We start from the raw sequence: 24,283 nt of genomic DNA, 5'->3' as shown, positions 1-24,283 counted from the left end.
AAAATCAATATATTATAACATTAAAATGTTTTTTATTTAATATACACAAACATTACAGAGTAACACAAATGATCACCTGAACATTGGGGAATAAGGAAATCCCCATGTGCACATTTAAACAGCTTCATGCATGAGCTTGCGTGATAAGGGATATGAAATATTAAAGTGATAAGTTTGCAGCCATACTGAGAATGACACGTACATTATACATGTGTACAATGGTTCATGATTGTGGTGTAAGCCACAACAGCCCCTTCTATTCCTCCTAATAATACTGATAAACCCACTGGACCCACTAAACACACACTGATCCCTCCAGCAGCAAAACCACTCAGGACTCCCAGCAGTTTCACACTTTTCAGATGTTGTTTTGTATATTTCCCAATCCTCCGACTCCGGTTTCTCCAAATCTTAGCCCAGATGTGTCCTGACGCAGCTCCCAACACTGCCGATAAGACACCACTGACACAACCATACAGAAATGATCTAAAATCCCAAGAACCGTCCTTCTCCATATTAACACAACCCACAGTTAACACAATGACAACACTGACTGCATACAGATATTTAAGCTTCAGATGTACTTTGTGTGACTGAGCCTCAAACATTTGTAAAGTGTAGCATCTGTCCTGATTTTCAGACACCAGTCGCTGGATCTTCATCAGGAGTTTATGGACCTGATCTCTGTTGTTCAGATCTTTGTTGTTCAGCAAGTGAAATCTTCCTCCACACTCCTCTGTTAGTTTGGACAGCTCTGTGTTTCTTCTTATTAGTTGATCCAGAGATTTATTTTGAAGCTCGTCTCCATGTGTGAAGAGGACTAATGTGTGTTTCATGGCGTTTTCACCAAACATCTGCCTGAATAAGAACAGGACATCAGCATCTTGCTGAGTGAAAGTGTGTAAAGGCAGAACCAGAAGGATCGCATGAAGTCCTGGAGACCACATGTTCAGTCCTCTCTTTATCTCCACACTCAGATCAATGTCAGCTGAGTTAAAGAAGTTTGGGGTGTCCATCACTGTAACTCTTCTGTTGGACACTTCAGCCGTGTGTTTTTGGCATCTGTGTGTGATGGAGGTCAGGCTCCGGCCGGACTGAAACACATTTACACCCAGGATAGTGTTTCCAGAAGCGCTCACTCCTGAACCGGTTTTACCCGTCAGCAGAATCTGAAGATGGTCGACGGTTCGCTCCATCACTGAAACACACAAGAAATATATCCCAGATACGTCTCTAAGATGTCTGCTAAAGATTGCTTAGTCTGAAAAACATTGTTTCTCTTTCCTTCAGTGATTGCTTGTTAACATCAGGTGTCTTCAATAATCAAACAATCATCACTCAATTAATCACTTAAGGACTGTATTAACTAAAACACTGCTTTAGTGTTACTTTTACACTCTGCTGGTGCTTATAAAGATATGCTAAAGAAAAGGTGTGAGAGTCAGCAATTTTTGTCAGTTGAAAGTTTTAATTTAAAATGTTTGCTATTTTAACTACAAGTTTAAATGTTTTGCCACTTGCTTGAGCAACTTGAAAAGTTGAATGTGATATGAAATATGACATATGAAAAGTGTAGCCTATAGCCTAACTGTACTGTGTACAAAGAGAATCACAATGCTGGCAAAACTTTTTTTTTAAATAAAAGTTGTTAATAACAACTTTTGGATTTGGAAAATAAATAAATAAAGGTTGTGTTTGTGGTAGCTATACAGCGGATCAGTTGCGCGCCGCAAACGGAGTGTGTGTGAACGAGTCGCGCGTTCATCAGCTCGTTAATGTTATCTGTTATCACGTATCGAGGCGTTAAAAAACAAATACTGATCAAGTCAAATACGAGTTATGTTTAGGACCCAGAAGAGTCGCCTTACTGTTAGTTGTTCTGTCTCGGTTGTTGGTTGAAATAGGTTAATATCTGCAGATAATCTTGCTCAGGTTTCTGTGATCATATTCACAGCACGGAGAGAAATGCTGTAAAATGGTTCTCAGAGGCTTCATCAAAATGGCGGTTCTGTACTTTCACTTTCCATTGACCCGCCCACATCTGAACTCCACTTCAAGTGAATCTTTTTTCTTTCAAACCTACGATCTTTACAACCAGGGTCTGAGATTCAGAATTTATTGTTATCTCTCAATAAAGGTCAACAAACAAGAAAAAAAAATTCATGATTTTTGTGTAATTATAATGAAGTAGCCTATCATGAATGAAACCAAAACTGTAAAATAAGACATTACACACATTCAGTAACGTTGTATCTGCTCACAATCAGTGAGAGAGAGAGAGAGAGAGAGAGAGAGAGAGAGAGAGAGAGAGAGAGAGAGAGAGAGAGATCTGCTGGACAAACGTGACAGAGGGATGAAACAAAGACGATGTGTTGTTGTTTTGCCTGAGCTAACAGTGAAGATTCATGAACCAGATCATGAGTTTAACAATCTTTCACGGTCCGGAGCTTCAACCAAGTAGCCTACAACAATCATTTCACACATTTTCACACAATTTCACACAAGTACATTACATTCATTTTTTACTATAGTTTAGGATACTGTTTAGTCAAACATAACTTTGTGTCCTCATCACTACTACATATTTATGTATTTATTCATGTTTATTCTATTTCAAGTGGATATTGTGGCATATCATATGTCTTCATAAATCTTCATCTACATCAGATGACTAAATCTTCAGGAAATACACTAGGCCTATATGAGCCATAACTTTTACTGCCAATCATTTACAGAAAGTTTAAGGTTTCACAATAGTCATAAAACTGATGATGATCATTGATGTAATTGATAAGTGAAATAATTGTCCCATAAAAAATCTAATTAAATATCAGTAGTTTCAAGCAGACTTTGTAAAGGTAAATATCAAGTCATCATTTATAATCATGTAAAAATTACTGTTCTCTGTTATTTCACAGGAATATAACATAACATCTGCGGTTTCATCTTAGACTCAGTAAATTTCCATTGAGCTTGTTCCTGTTCTGGTGGGAGGAGCCGATCACATCTGAAGAGTTTATAAATCTGTGCTGGGTCACAAACTGAAACTAAACTACACACAGTTCAAGCATCTGAAGATCAGCATTGCAGTGAGTATTTTTACATCCTTACATGTTAACAGCAGATTTAATATTGTTATTTTTCATCATTGTCTTCTTTAGTCAGTCAGTTTGTTATAAAACAGACACAGTGAGTGTGATATATGTGTTAATGCTGCAGTTTAAGTAAACATAGTGGATCTGAATGAGGGATTTCATGTCATTATGAAACTGAAACGGGTTTGGAGGCTGAAGAAGTTTTTCTCAGTGATGCTGGATCCAAAGATGAACTCAGAGAAGAAACTGCAGTTTAGTGCTCTAAATCTGTGAACAGGGTTTTATTAGCACTACATTTTCACCAAAGTTATCCCTTTTTAACAGCTTCAAGCTTCATACCTGTTGATATGCAAAATTTCAGTTTTCAGATAAAATCACACATGATAAAATCAGTTTCCTGTCTGGAGATCCAACAGCACAAAAACAGGAAGTCAGAAGCTCTGCAACTCACAGACTCAGAACTCAAAATCAATGTGTGTTATTTATTTCTAGTATTAAGAGAAATCAGGGTTCATGAAACTTTTTGTCTGAAAATGACGAAAATGACGAGAATGACGAGAGCGAGAGAGAGAGAGAGAGAGAGAGAGAGAGAGAGAGAGAGAGAGAGAGTGTGTGCGCGTGCGTGCGTGTGCGTGTGCGTGTGGAGATGTGTTGCATTCAGCTCCATGTTTTTCTGTATGTTTGAATGTGTTTATTCATCGATTATATTATATTCATCTAGTATATATTATTCAGGGGGTGAAACAAAGACGATGTGTTGTTTTATTAGGACTTTATTTTCACCAAAGTTATCCCTTTTTAGCTTCAATCTTAAGGGGTTTAAATGTTTTTTCTATATTTTATGTTTCAGGTCTCGCAGCTCAGCTACGAACAGAACAAAAGCAGACAATGGTATAAAAACATGAATTCAGACATTTATGTATTTTATGATTATAATACTTTATTATGAATGTGTCTGATAATCTCACACAGGCTGAAAATGTGCGTCACAGGAGGAATAATGCAGGTAAATCTTGTATTGACCACACACACACACACACACACACGATCACACATGTGTATATATAAATAATAAGCAGATTGATGAACATTTTCTCTCTTCCTGGAACATGTAGAAGCGCCACTGCAGAACAATGGCAACATTAATATCGTCCTCCTGGGGAAAACCGGAGTTGGGAAAAGTTCCTCAGGGAACACTATACTAGGAGAGAACAGATTCCCATGTGGAAGAAGTCTGTCTGCTGTTACGGGTATATCTAGTGTTGAGAAAGCAGTGATTAATGGCAGATCTGTGTCGGTCATCGACACTCCTGGGTTCTTTTGTACTAATCTTCCACAAGAGCAGCTCTCCAGAGAGTTTGCGAGGAGTGTGTATCTGTCCACTCCAGGAGTTCATGTGTTTTTATTCGTTGTGCCGTTCGGTAGATTCACAGAGCAGGAGGAAGATATACTGACAAAAGTGCAGGAGGTTTATGGTAAAGATGTGCTGAAACATGTTATCATCCTCTTCACATACGGGGATGAATGTGTGCGGGAGAGAATGCAGGAAGAGATTGATGGGAATAAACTAGTCAAAAGAGTCATAGATAAATGTCAGGATTATCATGTGCTCAACAACAGAGATCTCACTGACAGAGATCAGGTCAATGATCTATTGAAGAAGATTGACACAATGATAAAGTGGAATCAAGGATTCTACACTAATGAGATGTACGAATGGGCACAGATGTGGCCATGGGAAAAATTCTGGAAAATACTTAAGGACTTTTTTAATGCGGTAATTGCCTTTTTCCTAAACCTGAGTAAAAGTTTTGATTATAGCTATTGGAAAGGAATATTGGCGCCATACATGAGACTCTAAAGAAATAATAATTCATTTTCTTTGCTTTTGCTTTATTTTTATGAAACCTGATTAAATAAAACCTGAATGTGGGTAACAGCCTGCTCTGTTTATAAGGGAAATTATAATAATAATCTTTTGGAGACAAAGCTGGTGAAATACACAGGAGTCCCATAAAACTGAGAATTCATTATTTGATTTATTGCATACAACCAGATTAAATATAACCTTAATGTGGGTGACAGCCTGCTCTGTTTATGAGGGGATATTAGCCTATGTATTGGAACAAAATAAAAAAAATAAAAAATGAATTGATGTAATAGTGTGTCATTATATTTTAACATTGTATTTCCACATTTTTTAAAAGATGGATGTTAAGTATTAAAACAGATCATATTTGGGCCTCAAACAATGGTATACAAGATTACTATTTTATCTTTACATGTTTCATTAATTTAGAAGACTCTTATGTTTCTAATGCAAAATATTGAATCTTACAACGACTGTTATGCCTTACTGCATATTCAACATCCGTTAACAGTCCCTTTCTGCTCATTATATCTCAACTGTACAATATGCCTATTTGAAATGATAGAATGAAAGCTGTCGATGAAAGCTTTACTGTAAGAAAACTTTCTGAAAATATGAAATAACTTTGTCAAAAGGTTACGGAACATCCTTTGCTCTGTTGCTGTGGTTTAATGCTGTTGCTTATAGTTTTTTATGCTCAGTGATTTTCAAGTGGAAAATGTCCTTATAATCTGACATTTATAATCTTTATAATCCTTATAATCTTATTTTGACTGTTATTTTCATATATGTACTGATATGTTTATAGAATTCATTACACCTGGTAAACCCTGACAGATGCTGACAGTATAATATCTATAGGCTAAAGATAGTGTTGTAGTACTCGAGACCGGTCTTGGTCTCGAGACTTTTTGATGGTCTCGGTCTTGTCTCGGACTCGACCACATTTGTACTCGGTCTTGTCTCGGTCTTTGAGGACTCTGGATTTTTTTTCAAGACCAGTCAAGGCAATAACTGTGGAAATATCACTAAATTGCCAGTATATTGTCTAATTTTTTTGTTAACATCCTTGCTTTTATTAAACGTAAAACGTACTAATTCAAATCCAAGCAATAACGTGCATGACTCATTGCTAATTATGTATTTTTGTTACCGCTGTCAACCATCCCCGCCCCCTTTCACTCGCACTCCCAAGAAAGTGAGCTGTGTTTGTCTGGGAGCGGGAGAAGATGTCTGCAAAATCTTCAGTAATACAATTCGGCTACAAAAACTTAGAAACTTATAAAACCTTATAAAACCTGACATTAATTCAAAAGCAAACTTAAATCTGTAAAAGAGAGAAACTTGTGTCTTTAGTTCTTACTGTCGATGATTGTTTCTGAGCATCTACATTTTACATAGACTTACTGTATTCATATTCAGCTTTACTTTTAATGCAGCGGAAAACCCTGGGTGAATGTTTAGATGTTGCTGTATATATTGACTTTAAAGTTAATGTTTTGAAGTAACAACTCAAAACAACCATTGAATATGTATCTTGAGCATTTTTGCACACTGTAAAAGATGCTGGATATAATTTACTGTATATCAAATGTTCAGTCAGTCGTGTTTTTTGTGGTGTTGTGCAACTACTCATCTATGTGTTTATCCATTGCAGTGAGCTTGAACTTATGAAGAGTGTTTTGCCACTGCAGTTTGTTAAGGTTTGGCATGTAAGGAATTTAGCTCAGGTTTGGGGAACAAATATTCAACAATTATTAATTTAGAATCAACAGTGATTGAATACGGGCCTGAACTAGATCATCATACATAAAAATCACCCAAATAGGGATTATATATCTCACGCGTCTGCTTCAGATATATATAGGTAATTAACACAACGAATTGTAATTAATTAAGTATATAATTCATAGGCAGGCGGGCTATATGAATTTTCAGAATACCTTAGAGTCAACTGCAACTGTTATCCCAACCAATCAGTTCGTCCACCGAGCTGCTTGTTTGATGTTCGTTATCAATTCTCAAAAAGGTTTATCTTTAGTATCAGTTTACTAATCAAATTAGTTAACTTTAACAGTATCAGCTCGTAGCTTTAGATCGTACATTAAAGAGGCTTTGTTCCGTGGCCAACAAACAGAGACAATTGAGAGTATAATGGGTTTAATAAAAATGAACTAGACAATATAACTACATTTAACAATGAATATATCGAATAATAAAAACAAAAACAGTAAGAAAGAAAAGTAGAAGACAGGAAAACAAAGATTGTTACCACAGTCGAACCTTAAGAACCAACAAGGAAAATACACACTTTAACGCGCTGGAATCTGGATTGAATTATACTTGCACTGGACCTTTATGTCGCTGGACAAGCCGGCGTGTGTGGGTGTGGATGTCCTCGTAGTTGGTGAGCTGGAAGCGTCCTTTCGGTGTTTCGAGGGCGTGTTTTGCTCGCGGGAAATTCGAAAGTCTTAAAGGTATGCTGTGGAGGAGTCCTTTCACCCGGAGGATATAGGACTTCTATCAAAACGTAAAATACTGTGTTCGGTCTGCCGACAAGAACTGAGCATCAAATAAAAGACTGAGTTAAACGTAAAATAAAACCGAAGATAAAATAAGGCGACTAGGTCGCAGGACATACACAGGAAGAGTAGCACGAAGAAGAGAGAGAGCTGAGCCGTGTCGCGATCTTTTAAAGTGAAACTAAACGCCCCTTTCTTTGGAAGCACAGTCCAATAGCAACTCACAGATTTTGGCGCCAGATATTCCCTTTGTCTTAATCTGATGACCTCATTCGCGTGTTTTATGAGGACGAGCATTTGGCCTTTCACTTACAAAGATGGGAAAAACATAGTAGAATATTTTTTTCATTAACTTCTTACATATATGTGACCACTAAGGGGTCTATGGTAAATTCTCAATGCTACTTAAATCAAAGACCCATAATTATAAAATAGTCAGGTCAAAAGAACTACCCGGTGGCACACAAGCCACCCTAATTAAAGGACGCAGATGGAAGCTGGTGTGTCAAAAAAATAATACATTTATTTATTTCACAATAATTCCATTATATAACAATTCTAAAAGACAACTGTAATACTTTATGAAAGTTCTCTCAGTCAAAACACCAAATGGTTAAGGGTGTGTACGGAGTTCCCTCCTGAGACGTGTCTAAATATAAAGCACACCACACGTCACTCTTAAATAATTTAAGAAGAATACACAAGTAACACAACCCAATCAAATATTTCACGTGATTCACAGCAATATCCCCCCTTCACTTCACGCACACCACTACAGGCGTTTGTCTCTTTAGAAAACTACACATTAACCAAGTATCCCAATTAGAAGAACCTCACCATGTATACATGAGTTGTCAGAGGGAGTCAAAACAAAACCAAAAAGAACAAACATACAGTATAAAAGCTCAAACCCTCTCTCTCCCGCTCTCTCTTCGTATAAATTATGGTAGGCAGTTCGTATTGAGAGTGAGGAGTTGTCGTCATGGTACAGAGCCCCTCCCCACGATATCACGGGATCTCGCGAGATTCTCACCCTCTCCGCCATGTTGGCAGGATTCCGGCGGCAAAACAAGATTGTTTACATGTGTTGTTAACTCGGTAGTAGAGGAGGTTCTCGCAATTCCACACTGTTTTACCATGCCTGGAGGTCACTGCTGCGTTAAAAACTGCTCCAGTACCTCACACGATACATTTGGAAAACATAGGAAGAATGGAATACAGTTTTTTAGGTTACCGAAATGGACACAGCATCAGGGAGAGCAAGTCTGACCTGACGAGGAGACGCCGGATTGCTTGGTTGGCTGATGCCTTTGATAAGTTGTCACTGTTGGCTGTGCCTTAACGAACATGTGCAAAAGTGTTGTTTGAGTGCCTTGTTCATTACTTTTTTATTTCTTGAAATAAATGCTTGAAACAACTTGATATGGCTTAACAATATTTATCGAGAACTGAATATATATGTATTTTTTTCGGACAACATAAGTTTCATGGACAACATAAGTAATAATAATAAAATAACAATACTGTTCTTAGTGCTAAGAACAAATATCTTGATGCTGCTTCTCCAAATACCGCTGTGTTGCGCTTGGTGTGAGCTTGTTCCTGTAAGGTCCCTTTTCTTTCGCCTTATCTTTTTGCATTTCTTTGCTTTTTTCCTTTTTTTCTCGTATTCGTAGATCCGTCTCTGTCCCGCCGAAATAATAAATGCGCGAAAATAATGAATGCGCAAAAATGAAAGAGCTCTTGAATGTTTAGTCGCGCTTCTGTGAAGTTCTGATGGCGTTGCCCCTGGCAACTGATAGCGTCTCCTACCATCATGGCGGACCGGCTCAGACCCCGCCCACATCGGCACGTGACTCCTCAATCTCAATAGCTAAAACCTAGTAGGAAAAACAGTGACTGGACACGCGTCCTATAACAATAATAAAATGTCATGAGATAGGTTTCTTCTGTAACAACATACAATCAATCGCTGTAGGCATGGTCATACCTGAATAGCAAACAAATGTTTGCACAATGCGTCTTCACCACAATCGCACTGCGTTACCGTGACAGAATAGAATGCATCCTCACCACAATCTCAAACTGTGTTACTATGACAGAAGATACAAAATCAATATACCAAGCTTTTACGATCATTCACAACATTTCATAATCTAACTTGGTACCTGCAGCAGTTTTTCCCAGAACAACCGCTTTGTCCACTGGCCAATCTCCAGCCTCAAGCAATGACCACCGCACTAGTTTGAACCATCGATCCTGGTGCTTTCATTCCCCACGCTGTGCCGTCACACTAAGCTGGAATGCTAGCTTGGCTTGTCGGTCTGTGACTACGTCACACTAAATAGCCGGCTGAGCAATGACGCGCTCTGAGGTGGTGTCTACTGGGTCCTAATGTCTTACCGCTTACATATATTTGGCTCGAGCAAGTTGAGCGATTTCGTTTAATTCCAATCACTCTGTGTTTGTTACGCATATATAAACTCTTAGACCTTTATAGAAGTCCGCAAGGTTCAACTACATAACTAACAGTCCTACATAGACTCGATACAGTATAAGCTTCAAACATACAGGAATACATCATCTTTACATTTCATAATCACTCGATTTCTGGGTTTTAATGTTAGAGATGCATATATGTGTGTGGGTGTGTGTGTGTGTGTTGTCCATTTGCGCATCTGGCATTCCTCCCTCGCTGGGGGGGGGGGGGGTTTGGAGATAACGGTCTTCTTGGATGTTGGCTCGCGATCAAATCAGGATCGGTCGAGGATCTCTGTGGGGACTCATTACGCTGTAAAGGTGTCACAAACTAATCTACCCTCCAGACTGGCTGGCGCTAACGGAAGATTTAGAATTGGAAGAGTCATAGGTTGGGGCTTTAGAAACCCCTGTTAACGTGTGTTTATTGTGTTAAGGAATGCTGACTTCATGATTCTGCGCTCATACTCTACAGGCATATGATGAAACTGCTCCCAATTAAATCAATTTTGTACTTTTATAAATCACATGCAGTTAGGCCACTGACTTTCTGACCTCTTTGTATTAGATATCTTTTGTTGCTTTGATTACACATAAAAGCTATAAAAGACTCTTACTTACAATAGTTGTTCCTAGACATCAACATTTCACATAGAATTACTGTATTCATTACAATACACAGCTTTTCTGCATTTTAAATGTTGAATGTTTGGCTTTTTTTTTTTTTTACACATTTAGCTATGTGGTTTTGACAAAAAAAAGGATTATTGTTGGTTTAAAAACAACATAACTTTATGTATTGTTATAAAAAGCGGAGAAAAGTGAAGACTTTAGTGATGAACAATGAATAATTGTTTTACATTCTGTACTAAATTATGGAAATCACCCAGGAGTATTGAATAAAGATGGTTAAGTTTATTTCAGCTTTGAGTGTTTAATATCTAGGTGTTTTTATGGGAATGTGGATCTTTCAGATCAATTGGAGAAACTCTTTTGATCATGTTTCACATTTTATTGTGTCATGTAGTGTGGGGCGCTGGTCTTGGTCTCGACTTGGTCTCAGCCCCTAAAAGTCTTGGTCTTGTCTTGTTCTCGATATACTCTGGTCTTGGTCTTGTCTTGGTCTCGGGCTAGGTGGTCTTGCCTACAACACTAGCTAAAGATAATAAACTCTGACAAGAACTTATTGTCATGTAGCTTTATTCCAACTTACAATTGTCACTGAAATGATAAACACTTTTGAAGTATAAACATTTAAACAGTATTTTCTTGTAAGACAATATTTATAGCTATTATTTACAACTTTGATTTTTTACAGTAGTAAATCACTCTCTTAAAACTATAAATCACAGACATAATAATGATAAGCATTTATTTTAATTAACAATAAAACATTTACAAATTCATTATAATTAATTGTTATATTAATCGTAACAATGACATTGCTCCTGTTACTTAAATTAAAATAAATCAAAACCTTTTTGACCTATTTGATGTTATTGTGTTTTTTCACGACATGATAGTTTTCTTGTTTGTTGAACGTATTGCCATATAACAATAAACCCTGGTCGTAAAAATCGAAGGCTTGAAGGAAAAAAGATTCACTTAAAGAAGTGTTCAGATGTGGGCGGGTCAATGGAAAGTGAAAGTACAGAACCGCCATTTTGATGAAGCCAGCGTGAACCATTTTACAGCATTTCTCTCCGTGCTGTGAATGTAATCACAGAAACATGAGCAAGATTATCTGCAGAATCAGATATTAACCTATTTCAACCAAAAACCGAGACAGAACAATTAACGGTAAGGCGACTCTTCTGGGTCCTAAACGTTATAATGTGTTACTTCCCTGGCATTTTTTATTGCATACCAATCACATGTTGAGTTAGCATGTTGTGTTTCGGGACCCTTCGGAAAACAACACATTTGTGCAATTTTCAGCCATTTCTTTGGTAACTACAATGGTATTATGTCAAATAAGAGATACATGTATTGCTTTTTGTGTATGAACAAATAGTAGCTACTTTATCATTTTATATCATTTTCCTTTAAATGGAAAGATGTTTTATTCAGAATCAGAATCAGAAAGAGCTTTATTGCCAAGTGTGTCTGCACAGACAAGGAATTTTCCTTAGTACTGAAGCTTCCAGTGCACATATACAAATACAGATACAACAAGTAATAGTAATACAAATAGTAATACAAATTCTACAAATAAAATTATAAAAAGTATGAAAATACTATAAAAATATATGGTCACAGTTGGCTTGCGTTCAAAGCTAATCTCTAGGTCAAACCATTAGCCTTACAGAAAGATAGACTGCCAAAGAATTAAGCATGGTTAACTGCAAACAATAAATATTTTGTGATTCATTTTACATTCATTTACAAATAAATAGCATGCAAACTATAGCCAACACAAGCTAACCTTGAATGAAAAAAACTTAACATTTCTCAATGTGGGCACAATGAAAATTACTATGATACTTAGTCCACAGTATATTTAAGCTCCATGCATGTATTTGTAAACATATCTTACATTTTTAAAGGAAAACATAGTCTTTTTTCCCCATTACTCACTGTGGAACCATTTAAGCCCACCTTATGTGTTTCAATGAGGAATCCCTATAATTGCAAACTTTGATACATTTTCTGAAAGTGTTTAGTAATAACATTTCTTTGTGTGCTTTTACCTTACTAACCTTTTAACCTTACCTTACTTACTACCTTAATTTACAACTATATGTAGATGCCTACAAATTATACACATTTATTCAAATGACATGGAGCCCGTTTTGTCCTAAAGCCCCTTATGAATAACCGGGCATAATTCGGGAGCCAAGCCGAGTTAAGGCTTGAGATTCCGGGCATGGAGAGGTCCCAGAGGGACCCTACATTCCTCACAGTCCTGAGCCCCTGGGACCGTCCGGCTCTGAGATACCGCCACTTCCTGTCCAGCTTTGACCTGGCAAAACTCGGGACCCAAGCTGAGTTGGGGCTCCGGACACCGAGTGGGCCCGCTATGCCGGGAGTATTGAGCCCTAACTCGGCTTTCTTCCTGAGATATGTCCACTTCCTGTGGAACTTTGATCGGGCATAACTCTGGAACCAAGCCGATTTAAGGCTCCATACTCAAGGCATGGGGGGCCAACTATAGGGGACGCGGTCAAACTTCCACCTTTGACCAGGTATAACTCGGGAGCCAAGCCAACTTAAGGCTCCAGACTCCCGGCGTGGGGGGCCCACTAGGAGGCCCCTCTAAGCTTAGAGTATGGAGCCCCAACTCGGCTTGGCTCCCGAGATACACCCAGTCAAACTTCCAGCTTGACTCCAGCTACAACTCCAGTCAAGGCGACCTAAGGCTCCAGACCACCGTCCACTAACACCTACCCATCCCACCCAGGGCTCTAATCAAACATTAGCAAAAGGATTTTTTTTTATACTTCCCTGTCATTGAATACATATATTGATGTTTTACTTCTTTAAAAGCAATACATTTTTATATTTTGTGAATCAATGATGATGTGGGCTTATTTGGAACACACGTGGAATTAAATGATGCCAAAGTACCAATTAAGCCCATGCCAGACTTCTCACTTTATTCCTAAATTATCTTAATTTTAAAATTCTAAAATGTACATCAACTAATTAATAAATTTTCAAATGAGAGCATTTTAACAAATTATTTTTCTTATAAACCATGTCAATATCTATGAAAAATACCTAGACTTAGATTTTGGTGGGCTTAATGGGTACACTTACCCTATTGTTTGTATACTTTTTTTTATAAACTTCTATAAACTGTTCTAACAATTAAGTGATTTGTTTATTTTTTTTAGGTATAGCTATTTGTAAAAAGTGCTTTAGAAATAAACATGACTTAGCTTTACATTGTTCATTATAATTACCTCCCTCATACATTCATATGACCAGAAGAAGACTGTATCACGTGACTTTCTGCTCTTCTCCAGTGATTGCATTCGAGTATTAATATAGATTTTTTTTTCCTTAGGTATTTTTTTTATTTATATATATTTTTTTTTTAAGTATGTAGTTTTCCACACTCCATCCCAGAAGGGGGCGGAATAGGTACCAAATTCGGTTTGCCAAAAACATCAAAGAAGAAGAAAAAGTAGTCGTTCGCTATTACAACTGCACATTTTGTGCACCATGGCGTCCTCAAGCCCCACAAAAGAGACAAAAGGTAACTTTCTGTCTTTATTTTAAGATTATTTTTCATCATAATAATTACACTGAGAATAATTTGTGCTTATCTATTTAGGACACACAAGTGTATTTCTTTACCTCAGAGCCTTCGTGCTGTTTTACTTTAGATTTTGCACCGCGCGCGTTGTGTTCTCTGTGAATCTCAACAATGGTGACAATTATAAAGCATGTTGCAGTGCATTCTGGGTGCCACCAATCAAAACACATTCATGGCTCCCATCATGCATTGGTGCATGAATAAATAATGAGCTTATGTTCAGAGGTGATCTGTTTGTCACCATTGCTGAGATTCATACGCTAATTCTTGATGTCTGTGTGTGCCTACATACATTTTTTTTGGGAAGTTTCTTTTTTTTTTTTGATTTGATCATTTGGATTTCATTTGAAGACTAGAAAATTGTATGCTCTACGATGACAGTGCTGCTGTAATCCATAAGGTAAACTTGTTAAAACACAACCAACATCATCAGATCACCTTTTCTATTTGTTCCCCTGGCTGTTATAACTCATGTACAGCAGCCAAACAAAATCTAAATTTAATGATGTGATGAAGTTAATGATGTGAGGGTCAACAGCCCAACTAAAGCAAACACTGATCACCATATTGGTGACATAAACATTCCAGTTTTCTCCTTCAGTAATTCTGCTTGTTACCATCAGGTGTCTTCAATAATGCTCAATCATCACTCAATTATTCACTTAATTATCTCATTAACTTTAGCACTGCTTCAGTGTTCATTTAACACTCTGCTCAGAGTTGGGTTGCTTAAAATGACTTAATTCCATGATTCCACTGAAGTTACATGAACAAATTATGTTTGTTTAACGTAACCCAAATGTGGAACCTGTTGACATAAAAAAGTTAATTGAAGCCAACATATCTTTTTTTTTTTTTTGAGTGTAGGCTTCGCTAAACCACTTTTCACGCAGCGTTTTGCTTTCTATTTATTGTGACTTGAGCGAAAATTAAACACTAAACGACTTAAAGGCAGCATTGCATTTTGTAGTGTTTGAGTGGAAATGTATGTAAATGTATTTATTTTATACAAGTACATACGGGTATAAATAAACAGTATATAACAGTAAAACAGTATATACAAAAGAACTGTTTTAATACATAAATACAAGTATTTTTCAGTAACATATTATTGCTGGCAGCATAAAACAAAAAAAGTTTTTAATCAACAATCCCATAAGAACATAAACATAGGTATTTTTACATAGTAACATTATTATTATGCAGTTACTTAATTCATCTAGCAATGCTGAACTTGATGAAATATTTAACTTAAATGCAACAAGTTTCTTTGGATAAAAATGTCTGTCAATGCATAACAAATTATTTTATATGATCAGTGAATCAAACAGAATATACCATAGTTGTTGTAGAAAATATACATTATTTATAGTGGAAGGAATATGGAATGGATTGCTTAATAGGAAATATTTTTTAAAATCTTTTTAAATTACTTAATTTATAAGTTGGTGTGACATGTCATACCTTAAGCTAAATATTTCAAAAACAAAGGAGATGTGTATTGATTTTAGGAAGGAGTTTTCAGTGAGTGTGACCACTATTAAAGGGGAGCCAATTCAGAGTGTAAATGAGTATACAGTAAATACCTCTGGGTTGTCTTTGATCAAAAAAAGACAGCAAAGACTATACTTCCTTATAAGATATTGTCATGTAAGCGTTTCAATCCTCAGAGTGCTTTATAATTATTTTATTGAAAGTGTTTTTACATTTTGTATCACCTGTTGGTTTGGAAATATCACAGTGGAACAAAGGAGATGGCTTATGAAAGTTTTGAGTCCTGTGAGCAAACTAATTGGTATCCCTTTAAGAGGTCTTGAACTAATTTATCAAGCCAGATGCCTTAGTAAAGGAACAAAAATTATACAAGACAATAGACATCCTCTGTTTGTGAAATTTGAGAGATTACCCTCAGGTCGAAGATTTAGGATGCCAGCAATTAAAATAGGGGGGAAATCCCTTCTTGCCGGGCAGTGAAATTGTTAAATGATAGGTTGATGTTTATTGAGCGGGTCTCAGTGAAGATTTTTTTTCCCCTCTGTATTTATGTATATTGTTGAACAATACTTCTACAACATTCATTAATCTTAGTTCATATTAATTATACTAATACATTATTAAAATCAAAGGTTGTATTTGTTAACATTATAGTTAATGCAATGTGATCTAACATGAACAAACAATGAACAGCTGGATTTGTATGAAACATTAACAAAGATATAAATACAGAAATCATATGGGGTTCATTGAACATCGCTGTTAAATACACCATTTAAAATAAAAATAATAAAAACGAATATAAAACTAACTTACATTACGTAAAAATGCCCACAGAGAGCGCCAACGGACTGGTTACACCAAGGCATGATCAAATCCTTGTTTAATATTGGCCAAATAACATTTAATTTAAATGTCAAATTAATCTTTAATATTTGGTTACTTCTGTACGATAGACATGGTACAGCCGCTGTAATTTCTTGAACAAGAACATGTGCACGTCAAAACATGGAAACTCGGTTATAAAACTTTAAATTTGAAATCGCGATGAACACATTCACAATTTCCACATTCAGAAACCTATTCATGTATTCTCCTGATTCTTACAACTCTTGGCCGCACACTGCCTTCCCAGATGAACGTTGTAAGCAGCCCAAACTCACAGCATGCTTGAGAAACAAAGGATAACAGTGCTGGGCAACTATGAATTTGAAACACAAACCGCGCCCGACGTTATTGGAAACCTAAACAAACAGCACAGAGACTGAGTTTGCGAGGAGCATTTAACATGTAATCTGCACGCATGAAATAAAAGTGTTGTGCTTCTCTGTGGGAAAAAAACAAAACAAACAGCGCATATATTTATTTATTTAACTGTCACAGTCGTTGTGATTTCACAATAGCACTATGCTATATTATGCTTTTAAATATATCGCATAGTCTTACAAAACAGTCTAATAATGCGGTTCGTGGATTCTTGTAGTCAATGCGCCAGTATTTAGGGTTAGGTTAGGTTCAAGGATTTTTTTAAATTGAGTACTCAACTTTAATCGAGGAATAGTTACAGCCCTAATTATAATTAACTACTGTGCATTGCACCTCTATACTTTAATATTGACATAACATTCTTTATCTTTATACCTTATGCATTTTATATCTTCAAAATAAAAAATACATCAAGTAGAATGTTTTAATGAAACATTCTAAAGAAAATGTTCCCGGATCCTTCCAAAAAAGTCTTACATTTCCCAAGACATGTTTGATATAAAAACAAAACAAGACTGAAGATTGACAATATTATCTACTACAAAACTAAAATCTAACATTAACTGAATGTCTACTCATTTTTGTAGGTAGATGGGGAAGCATTGATTTTTTTCCTCCAGATTGTAAGTATAAACATATACAGATGTTCACAATATATGCATTTGTTTGCTTTATGACTTTGACATAATATACTTTACTGTCAATTAATCTGTTTGTAATGAGCAATCTGTTAACTTTGTATTGACATCTTGTTCAGTTTCCATGAGAAGGATGGTGTTGGTGGGAATGACCGGAGCAGGGAAAAGCTCTTCTGGAAACACAATTCTGGGCAGAGAAGCCTTCAGAGCTGCCAGAAGTGGTTCATCCGTTACTAAAGAGTGTGGGAAACAGACTGAAGAAATGGCTGGAAGAGAAATCGCAGTGGTAGATACTCCTGGTATGTTTGACACAGATATTTCAGAGGAGGAGCTTCTGGAACAGAAGATCAGTAAGTGTATAAACATGACGGCACCTGGACCTCACGCCATCATCCTGGTTATTAAACTGGATTCATTCGCTGAAGAAGAGAGACTCTCAGTGGAGAAGATAAGAGCCATATTTGGAGAAGAAGCTGATAAACACACACTCATCCTCTTCACACACGGTGATCAACTTACAGACACTATTGAAGAATTCATTAAAGCCAGTGAGGATCTGAGAGAAATCCTGAGTCGCTGTGGAGGAAGATATCATGTGTTCAACAATAAAGACATGGAGGATCGTAATCAGGTTGTTGAGCTGCTGGAGAAAATGGAGGACATGGTCTCTGCTAATGGAGGTGAATATTACACCAGTGACTCTTACCAGGACGTGGAGCTCTGGCTGAAAACTAAAGAAGAAGAACTGAAGAAGCTGTACGAGAAGAAACTACAAGAGAAAGAGAGGGAACTGGAGTCCAGATTTACTGAAGAGAAGGAGAAACTGGATAATAGATTGAATGAGTACAAGCGTTTTTATGAAGCAAAACTCAGAGAGGTCAGACTGGAGGCACAACCGACTTCTACTCATGAGAATAAACTGAAAAAGATCCTTACAAAGTTAAAAAATATTGTGTCTGGAAACTGAGATTCGAATAGACCGATCGCACCGTGAAACCCAGCTAAAACAACCTGGCAGCAAACCTCGAGTGATAGCAGCCAAACCGCACTATTATCAAGACTGTGTGCAAGTTCTCCGCGATACAACGGAGCCATTCATTCATATTTCTGGACTTTCCTCCAGCGTCCTTCATCCAGCCAAACTCTGGATAACTCATGACGGGATTGAGAGAGCATTCAAAGATGCTACCTTGGCGATGGCCTACGTCAAGTCAAACCTCACTGCTAGTATGGACATTTAACAGAGGTAATAGGGCCTGATCGTTCTCCTGATAAAGTTTAAATGTTTTTTACATTATTGTTATTATTAGTAGGCCTAGTAGTAGTAGTAATAGTAGTGAATAAATTTACCAAAGCCATCGGACCACTTACAGGGACACACTCTCAGTACTCTCAGTATAATCAGTATGATTATTAGCATCAGTTAAAGTCCCCTGTAGTCAATCATTTTATCCTTCAAATCTCATTTCTGTCAGGACCACTATCATCAAATACAATTGAAAATTAGCATACAGTTTAGAGTGGTGTTATGGTTCCGTTCTGGGCAAGAACTCCCTGCGCATCCATGCAGCCTAGCATGGATAAGAGCAGGGAGAGCAGCAATAACTTCCCTTAGGGTAAACAGAACAGAACCAACATGAATGTATGCAGATATCATTAATTCAAGATTTTAAAGTACAACATAATTCGAGAATTTATTCTGATTCAAGGGGAAATCCAAATCCTGACTGGGTGAGAGGAGGAACCGGGGATGGAGGAGGGTAATTAGCTCCTGAGAAACGCGATAGCTACTGATAATACTGAAGGAGCTTATATAAAGGTCCTTCTAAAAAAATTAGCATATTGTGATAAAGTTCATTATTTTCCATAATGTAATGATAAAAAATTCAACTTTCATATTTTAGATTCATTGCACACCAACTGAAATATTTCAGGTCTTTTATTGGTTTAATACTGATTATTTTGGCATACAGCTCATGAAAACCCAACATTCCTATCTCAAAAAATTAGCATATTTCATCCGAACAATAAAAGAAGTGTTTTTAATACAAAAAAAGTCAACCTTCAAATAATTCGGTTCAGTTATGCACTCAATACTTTGTCGGGAATCCTTTTGCAGAAATGACTGCTTCAATGCGGCGTGGCATGGAGGCAATCAGCCTGTGGCACTGCTGAGGTGTTATGGAGGCCCAGGATGCTTCGATAGCGGCCTTAAGCTCATCCAGAGTGTTGGGTCTTGCGTCTCTCAACTTTCTCTTCACAATATCCCACAGATTCTCTATGGGGTTCAGGTCAGGAGAGTTGGCAGGCCAATTGAGCACAGTAATACCATGGTCAGTAAACCATTTACCAGTGGTTTTGGCACTGTGAGCAGGTGCCAAGTCGTGCTGAAAAATGAAATCAGATGGAAGCATGAAGTGCTCCAAAATCTCCTGATAGCTGCATTGACCCTGCCCTTGATAAAACACAGTGGACCAACACCAGCAGCTGACATGGCACCCCAGACCATCACTGACTGTGGGTACTTGACACTGGACTTCAGGCATTTTGGCATTTCCTTCTCCCCAGTCTTCCTCCAGACTCTGGCACCTTGATTTCCGAATGACATGCAAAATTTGCTTTTATCCGAAAAAAGTACTTTGGACCACTGAGCAACAGTCCAGTGCTGCTTCTCTGTAGCCCAGGTCAGTCGCTTCTGCCGCTGTTTCTGGTTCAAAAGTGGCTTGACCTGGAGAATGCGGCACCTGTAGCCCATTTCCTGCACACGCCTGTGCACGGTGGCTCTGGATGTTTCTACTCCAGACTCAGTCCACTGCTTCCGCAGGTCCCCCAAGGTCTGGAATCGGTCCTTCTCCACAATATTCCTCAGGGTCCGGTCACCTCTTCTCGTTGTGCAGCGTTTTTTGCCACACTTTTTCCTTCCCACAGACTTCCCACTGAGGTGGCTTGATACAGCACTCTGGGAACAGCCTATTTGTTCAGAAACTTCTTTCTGTGTCTTCCCCTCTTGCTTGAGGGTGTCAATGATGGCCTTCTGGACAGCAGTCAGGTCGGCAGTCTTACCCATGATTGCGGTTTTGAGTAATGAAACAGGCTGGGAGTTTTTAAAAGCCTCAGGAATCTTTTGCAGGTGTTTAGAGTTAATTAGTTGATTCAGATGATTAGGTTAATAGCTCGTTTAGAGACCCTTTTCATGATATGCTAATTTTTTGAGAATTTTGGGTTTTCATGAGCTGTATGCCAAAATCATCAGTATTAAAACAATAAAAGTCCTGAAATATTTCAGTTGGTGTGCAATGAATCTAAAATATGAAAGTTTAATTTTTTATCATTACATTATTGAAAATAATGAACTTTATCACAATATGCAAATTTTTTGAGAAGGACCTGTATGTATACAGTGATAGGCGTCATATTCCTACAGGTAGACGTGGATCAGCTGAGAGTCAGCTGATGCGAGCTTGACTAACGTGACCTGCCAGAACTGACGCTACGCTTGATCTTTGATCACCAAAATGACATATTGAAAGTTTTTCCCTTTAAAAAAATTTCTTAGTGCCTTAAAATATATTGACTGTAACTCTACACCCTTGCCTCATTTAGTATACGCGGTTCTATGAATATGTAAATTGAGCCCCGCCTCCACTCACTCACTCAGCTCAGAGATCCACTCGTTGACGATCACATGTTGATCTTATCGGTTACAGGGTAGTTTGTGACGTCAGAAACACCAGCAGTTTTAAGCAGAAAATACTCAGCAATGGTGTTGACTTATGGAGTTACACATGGTTTGTCTTAAAGCACATTAAAACACCACATAGACATATAAACAACAGATTTCCAGAACAGGGGGACTTTAATTTTTTCTTTTTGTGTATTATCCGGGTATTATAATCCGTTATTATTAATACTTTGTAATTGGTGTTTGGAATACTACATTTTGTACTGCGCTTAAAAACGTACAAGCATTAATAAACTAACATTTTTGCAATATTTATTTACCAGAAACTTCGTCAGAGCTTTATAGAGGGCTAGGTGTTATTATATATAAAGACTCATTTTGCTGTTCTATATGAACATTCTGCATTTATTGGTTGTAGGAAAGCAGCTGTAGTAAACTTCTGTTCAAAGTTGGGTATTGCATACAATATTGTTAAGGTCTTTATATGATAACATCACAAATGTGAGCCAAGCAGCAAAAAAGAGCATGCGGTCATGGCTACTATACTGTTCCTTTAAGTTGTCTTTAAGGCACTTTCGGTATGTAGATGTTGCTACATTATAATTCCTATAATTCATATTTAATTGTTATTGTCACCATTAAGCTCTTTTGACTTTCAGTTTGTTTTTAGTTTTCACGTGTGATCCCCTGTCTGCGATTTCCCGCCACCAGTCTTTAACCATGGACACTGATCACCTTCCTCACAGCTGCCTGTCGTTTGTGTTCATTATCTCTGTGTATTTAGTTCCTGCCTGTATTCAGTTCTGTGTCCGTCCGGTATTGTTTGTGTTATACACGCTGTCACACCTGTCTTCGGATTAAAGTACGTGTTGAAACTTATCTTCAGCTTCTGTCCTTCCTGAACCACCCCGTGACAGTTATATCTTATATCCCAGATGTAAATTTAGTTTTCATTTGTTTCGTGAATTGCACAATCTGTTTCTGTTATAGTTGATGCTAACTTTAAGCGATGTAAAAGCCTTTGTTGTGCTTATGCGAACATGTAATTGACTTCTGTATTTTGACTTCTGTATTCTAATAATTCTGTATTTTGTTTTTTACAGTTTAGGTTATTCCTTGGGCAACAGTACACCTTGGAAACAATCCCTGTGTCTGTTGTCTTTGGGAGGTGTTATCTGACTGCATACTCAAGCAAGGCGTTTGAGATAAAGGGCAGAACACTCATTATTACGTGTTACTATTATTTCCTATTCTGTAATTGGGGTAATGGCTAATGATTGAAGCTGTCAAGTAACATTTGTAAGGTGGAACGTGAAATCTATAAATCACCCAATGGAAAAAAGTCCCATTTAAATCAGCTGAAATTTGACAGTTGTTTAATCCTCCTCTGTTGAGATCTTCAGAGATTTAATGTATTCTTTTGTCTTCAGTGGATTTCATCTAAGAGTGTCTGGAAGTCAGTTGTAGTTCTTGTGTTTCTCTTTCCTTCAGTGATTCTGCTTGTTAACAGCAGGTGTTCATCACTTATGCTCAACACTTAATTAATCACTTAATGTTAATGAGATAATTAACTCTGCTTCAATTGTACTTTAACTCGGTAGTGTGCACACATATGAACACTAAGCAGTGTTAATTTAACATGGGCATTTTGCTGTGTACTATTACATAAATCTTACCCGTTTCATTTACGTATGACTGACATGTATAAATCACTTTGTTTATTAATACAATTACATAAACAGTTACATAAACCTTGCCTGTTTTACTTATGACTGAGAAATATAAATCACTTTCAGTTTATTGTTATGTAGAGTCAGAAACCTTTTGAATTTCATCATAAATATCTTAATTTGTGTTCCGAAGATGAGCGAAGGCCTTACAGGTTTGGAGCGACATGAGGGAGAGTAATTAAAGACATTATCTTCATTTTGGGGTGAACTAACCCTTTAATTTAGTTTATTTTTCTATCAAGCCGCTCTATGCAGAAAACCGTGATGTCATCGTCCAGCTCAGTTCAGTTCTCATATAATGTGTATATATAGTGTCACATATATACATATAGTGTCAATGCAGGCAGATCAATAATATTGTTGAATATTACGTTTTATTTCTATTAGTAAAGGTTATAGCATATGTTGCTTGCTTTTAGTATGTAACATGGATCCCAAATTAATGATGTCATGATATGACCAATGTATGTTATTGCCCTCTGTTAACACACTATTTTTGCCATAACTGTTGTTAATATGTTTTTTTTTTTTTGTATGTGCATGTTTAAGAAAATGCACATTTATTTTACTTAGTATTATTTTGTAAAACTGATTTTTAATTTTTGAAAACTGTCTTGTTCTTTAGGGATGGGGGTGTTTGTATGTATTACCAAAATTATAATAAAAACACTTTGATGAATTATCTTGAATTATGTGAGAATAAAATACTTAATCACAAATTTCATAATAGCATAACATTACATAACAGTGGGAATCACAAATCAATTTAATGTTTGATTATTTCATATTATACCAGATAATATTACTCTGAACCATATATTACAGTTGACATTTACATTAGACAATTATGCAGCATCTTTATTTCTGGAGTGACAACTAATATCACTGGTAAGTTTGAAATAAAACCGGATCTGTTCTTCTTTTCCTGAAATACTTGATCACCTCTTCTTTAACTGAGGGTTCTTCTTGATTTTGGTTTGATACTAGTTAGTTAAAATGGATTAAATTCCTCATATAACCCAACAAGATGTCATCTTTTTTTTTAAATCTGAGTTAAATTCACCCTTCTCTGATGTTGTAAATTTTGTTTTATTGATGGGTAAATAACATATTCATGCATGTAAATTAAAAAAATTAAGCCCTCTAATATTTGTATATGTGAGTTTGTTAAAATGTTTCAGAGCTTCCAAAAACTAATAGAAAGTCTGCAGCTTTATGTTTCTCTTTCTCTTTCTCTACTTTGTCTT

The 24,283-nt window shown here is 36.9% G+C and overlaps 3 protein-coding genes and 1 long non-coding RNA gene across 4 annotated transcripts; 2 read left to right on the top strand and 2 right to left on the bottom strand.

The window, feature by feature from the left end:
- Window positions 1-12: 12 nt before the first annotated feature.
- Window positions 13-2,079, bottom strand: LOC143711143 (GTPase IMAP family member 4-like). The gene is made up of 2 exons (XM_077202486.1): window positions 1,869-2,079; window positions 13-1,198 (listed from the first exon to the last, which is right to left on the bottom strand). Coding segments are annotated over exons 1-2 (996 nt in total). The 5' UTR covers window positions 1,870-2,079; the 3' UTR covers window positions 13-203.
- A 907-nt stretch (window positions 2,080-2,986) lies between these two features.
- On the top strand, window positions 2,987-5,498 carry LOC143711157 (GTPase IMAP family member 4). Its single transcript, XM_077202504.1, has 4 exons — window positions 2,987-3,089; window positions 3,946-3,986; window positions 4,068-4,101; window positions 4,211-5,498. The coding sequence occupies exons 2-4, from the start codon at window positions 3,984-3,986 to the stop codon at window positions 4,954-4,956; spliced, it is 783 nt and encodes a 260-aa protein (XP_077058619.1). The 5' UTR covers window positions 2,987-3,089; window positions 3,946-3,983; the 3' UTR covers window positions 4,957-5,498.
- Window positions 5,499-7,108: 1,610 nt separating this feature from the next.
- On the bottom strand, window positions 7,109-9,819 carry LOC143711185 (uncharacterized). The gene is made up of 3 exons (XR_013194768.1): window positions 9,656-9,819; window positions 9,478-9,580; window positions 7,109-9,399 (listed from the first exon to the last, which is right to left on the bottom strand). It is a non-coding gene; the product is annotated as an uncharacterized LOC143711185 (long non-coding RNA).
- A 1,812-nt stretch (window positions 9,820-11,631) lies between these two features.
- LOC143711146 (GTPase IMAP family member 9-like) lies at window positions 11,632-23,722 on the top strand. Its single transcript, XM_077202489.1, has 5 exons — window positions 11,632-11,765; window positions 13,975-14,166; window positions 17,574-17,609; window positions 17,744-18,870; window positions 22,410-23,722. The coding sequence occupies exons 2-4, from the start codon at window positions 14,133-14,135 to the stop codon at window positions 18,589-18,591; spliced, it is 918 nt and encodes a 305-aa protein (XP_077058604.1). The 5' UTR covers window positions 11,632-11,765; window positions 13,975-14,132; the 3' UTR covers window positions 18,592-18,870; window positions 22,410-23,722.
- Window positions 23,723-24,283: the final 561 nt, after the last annotated feature.

This window comes from Siphateles boraxobius, unplaced genomic scaffold, assembly GCF_051911475.1.
Source record: "Siphateles boraxobius isolate OS27281-9 unplaced genomic scaffold, OSU_SipBor_1 49, whole genome shotgun sequence".
NCBI classification, from domain to species: Eukaryota; Metazoa; Chordata; class Actinopteri; order Cypriniformes; family Leuciscidae; genus Siphateles; species Siphateles boraxobius.
The sequence above is the reverse complement of the archived record's forward strand: the minus strand, read 5'-3'. Positions and strand labels throughout refer to the sequence as shown.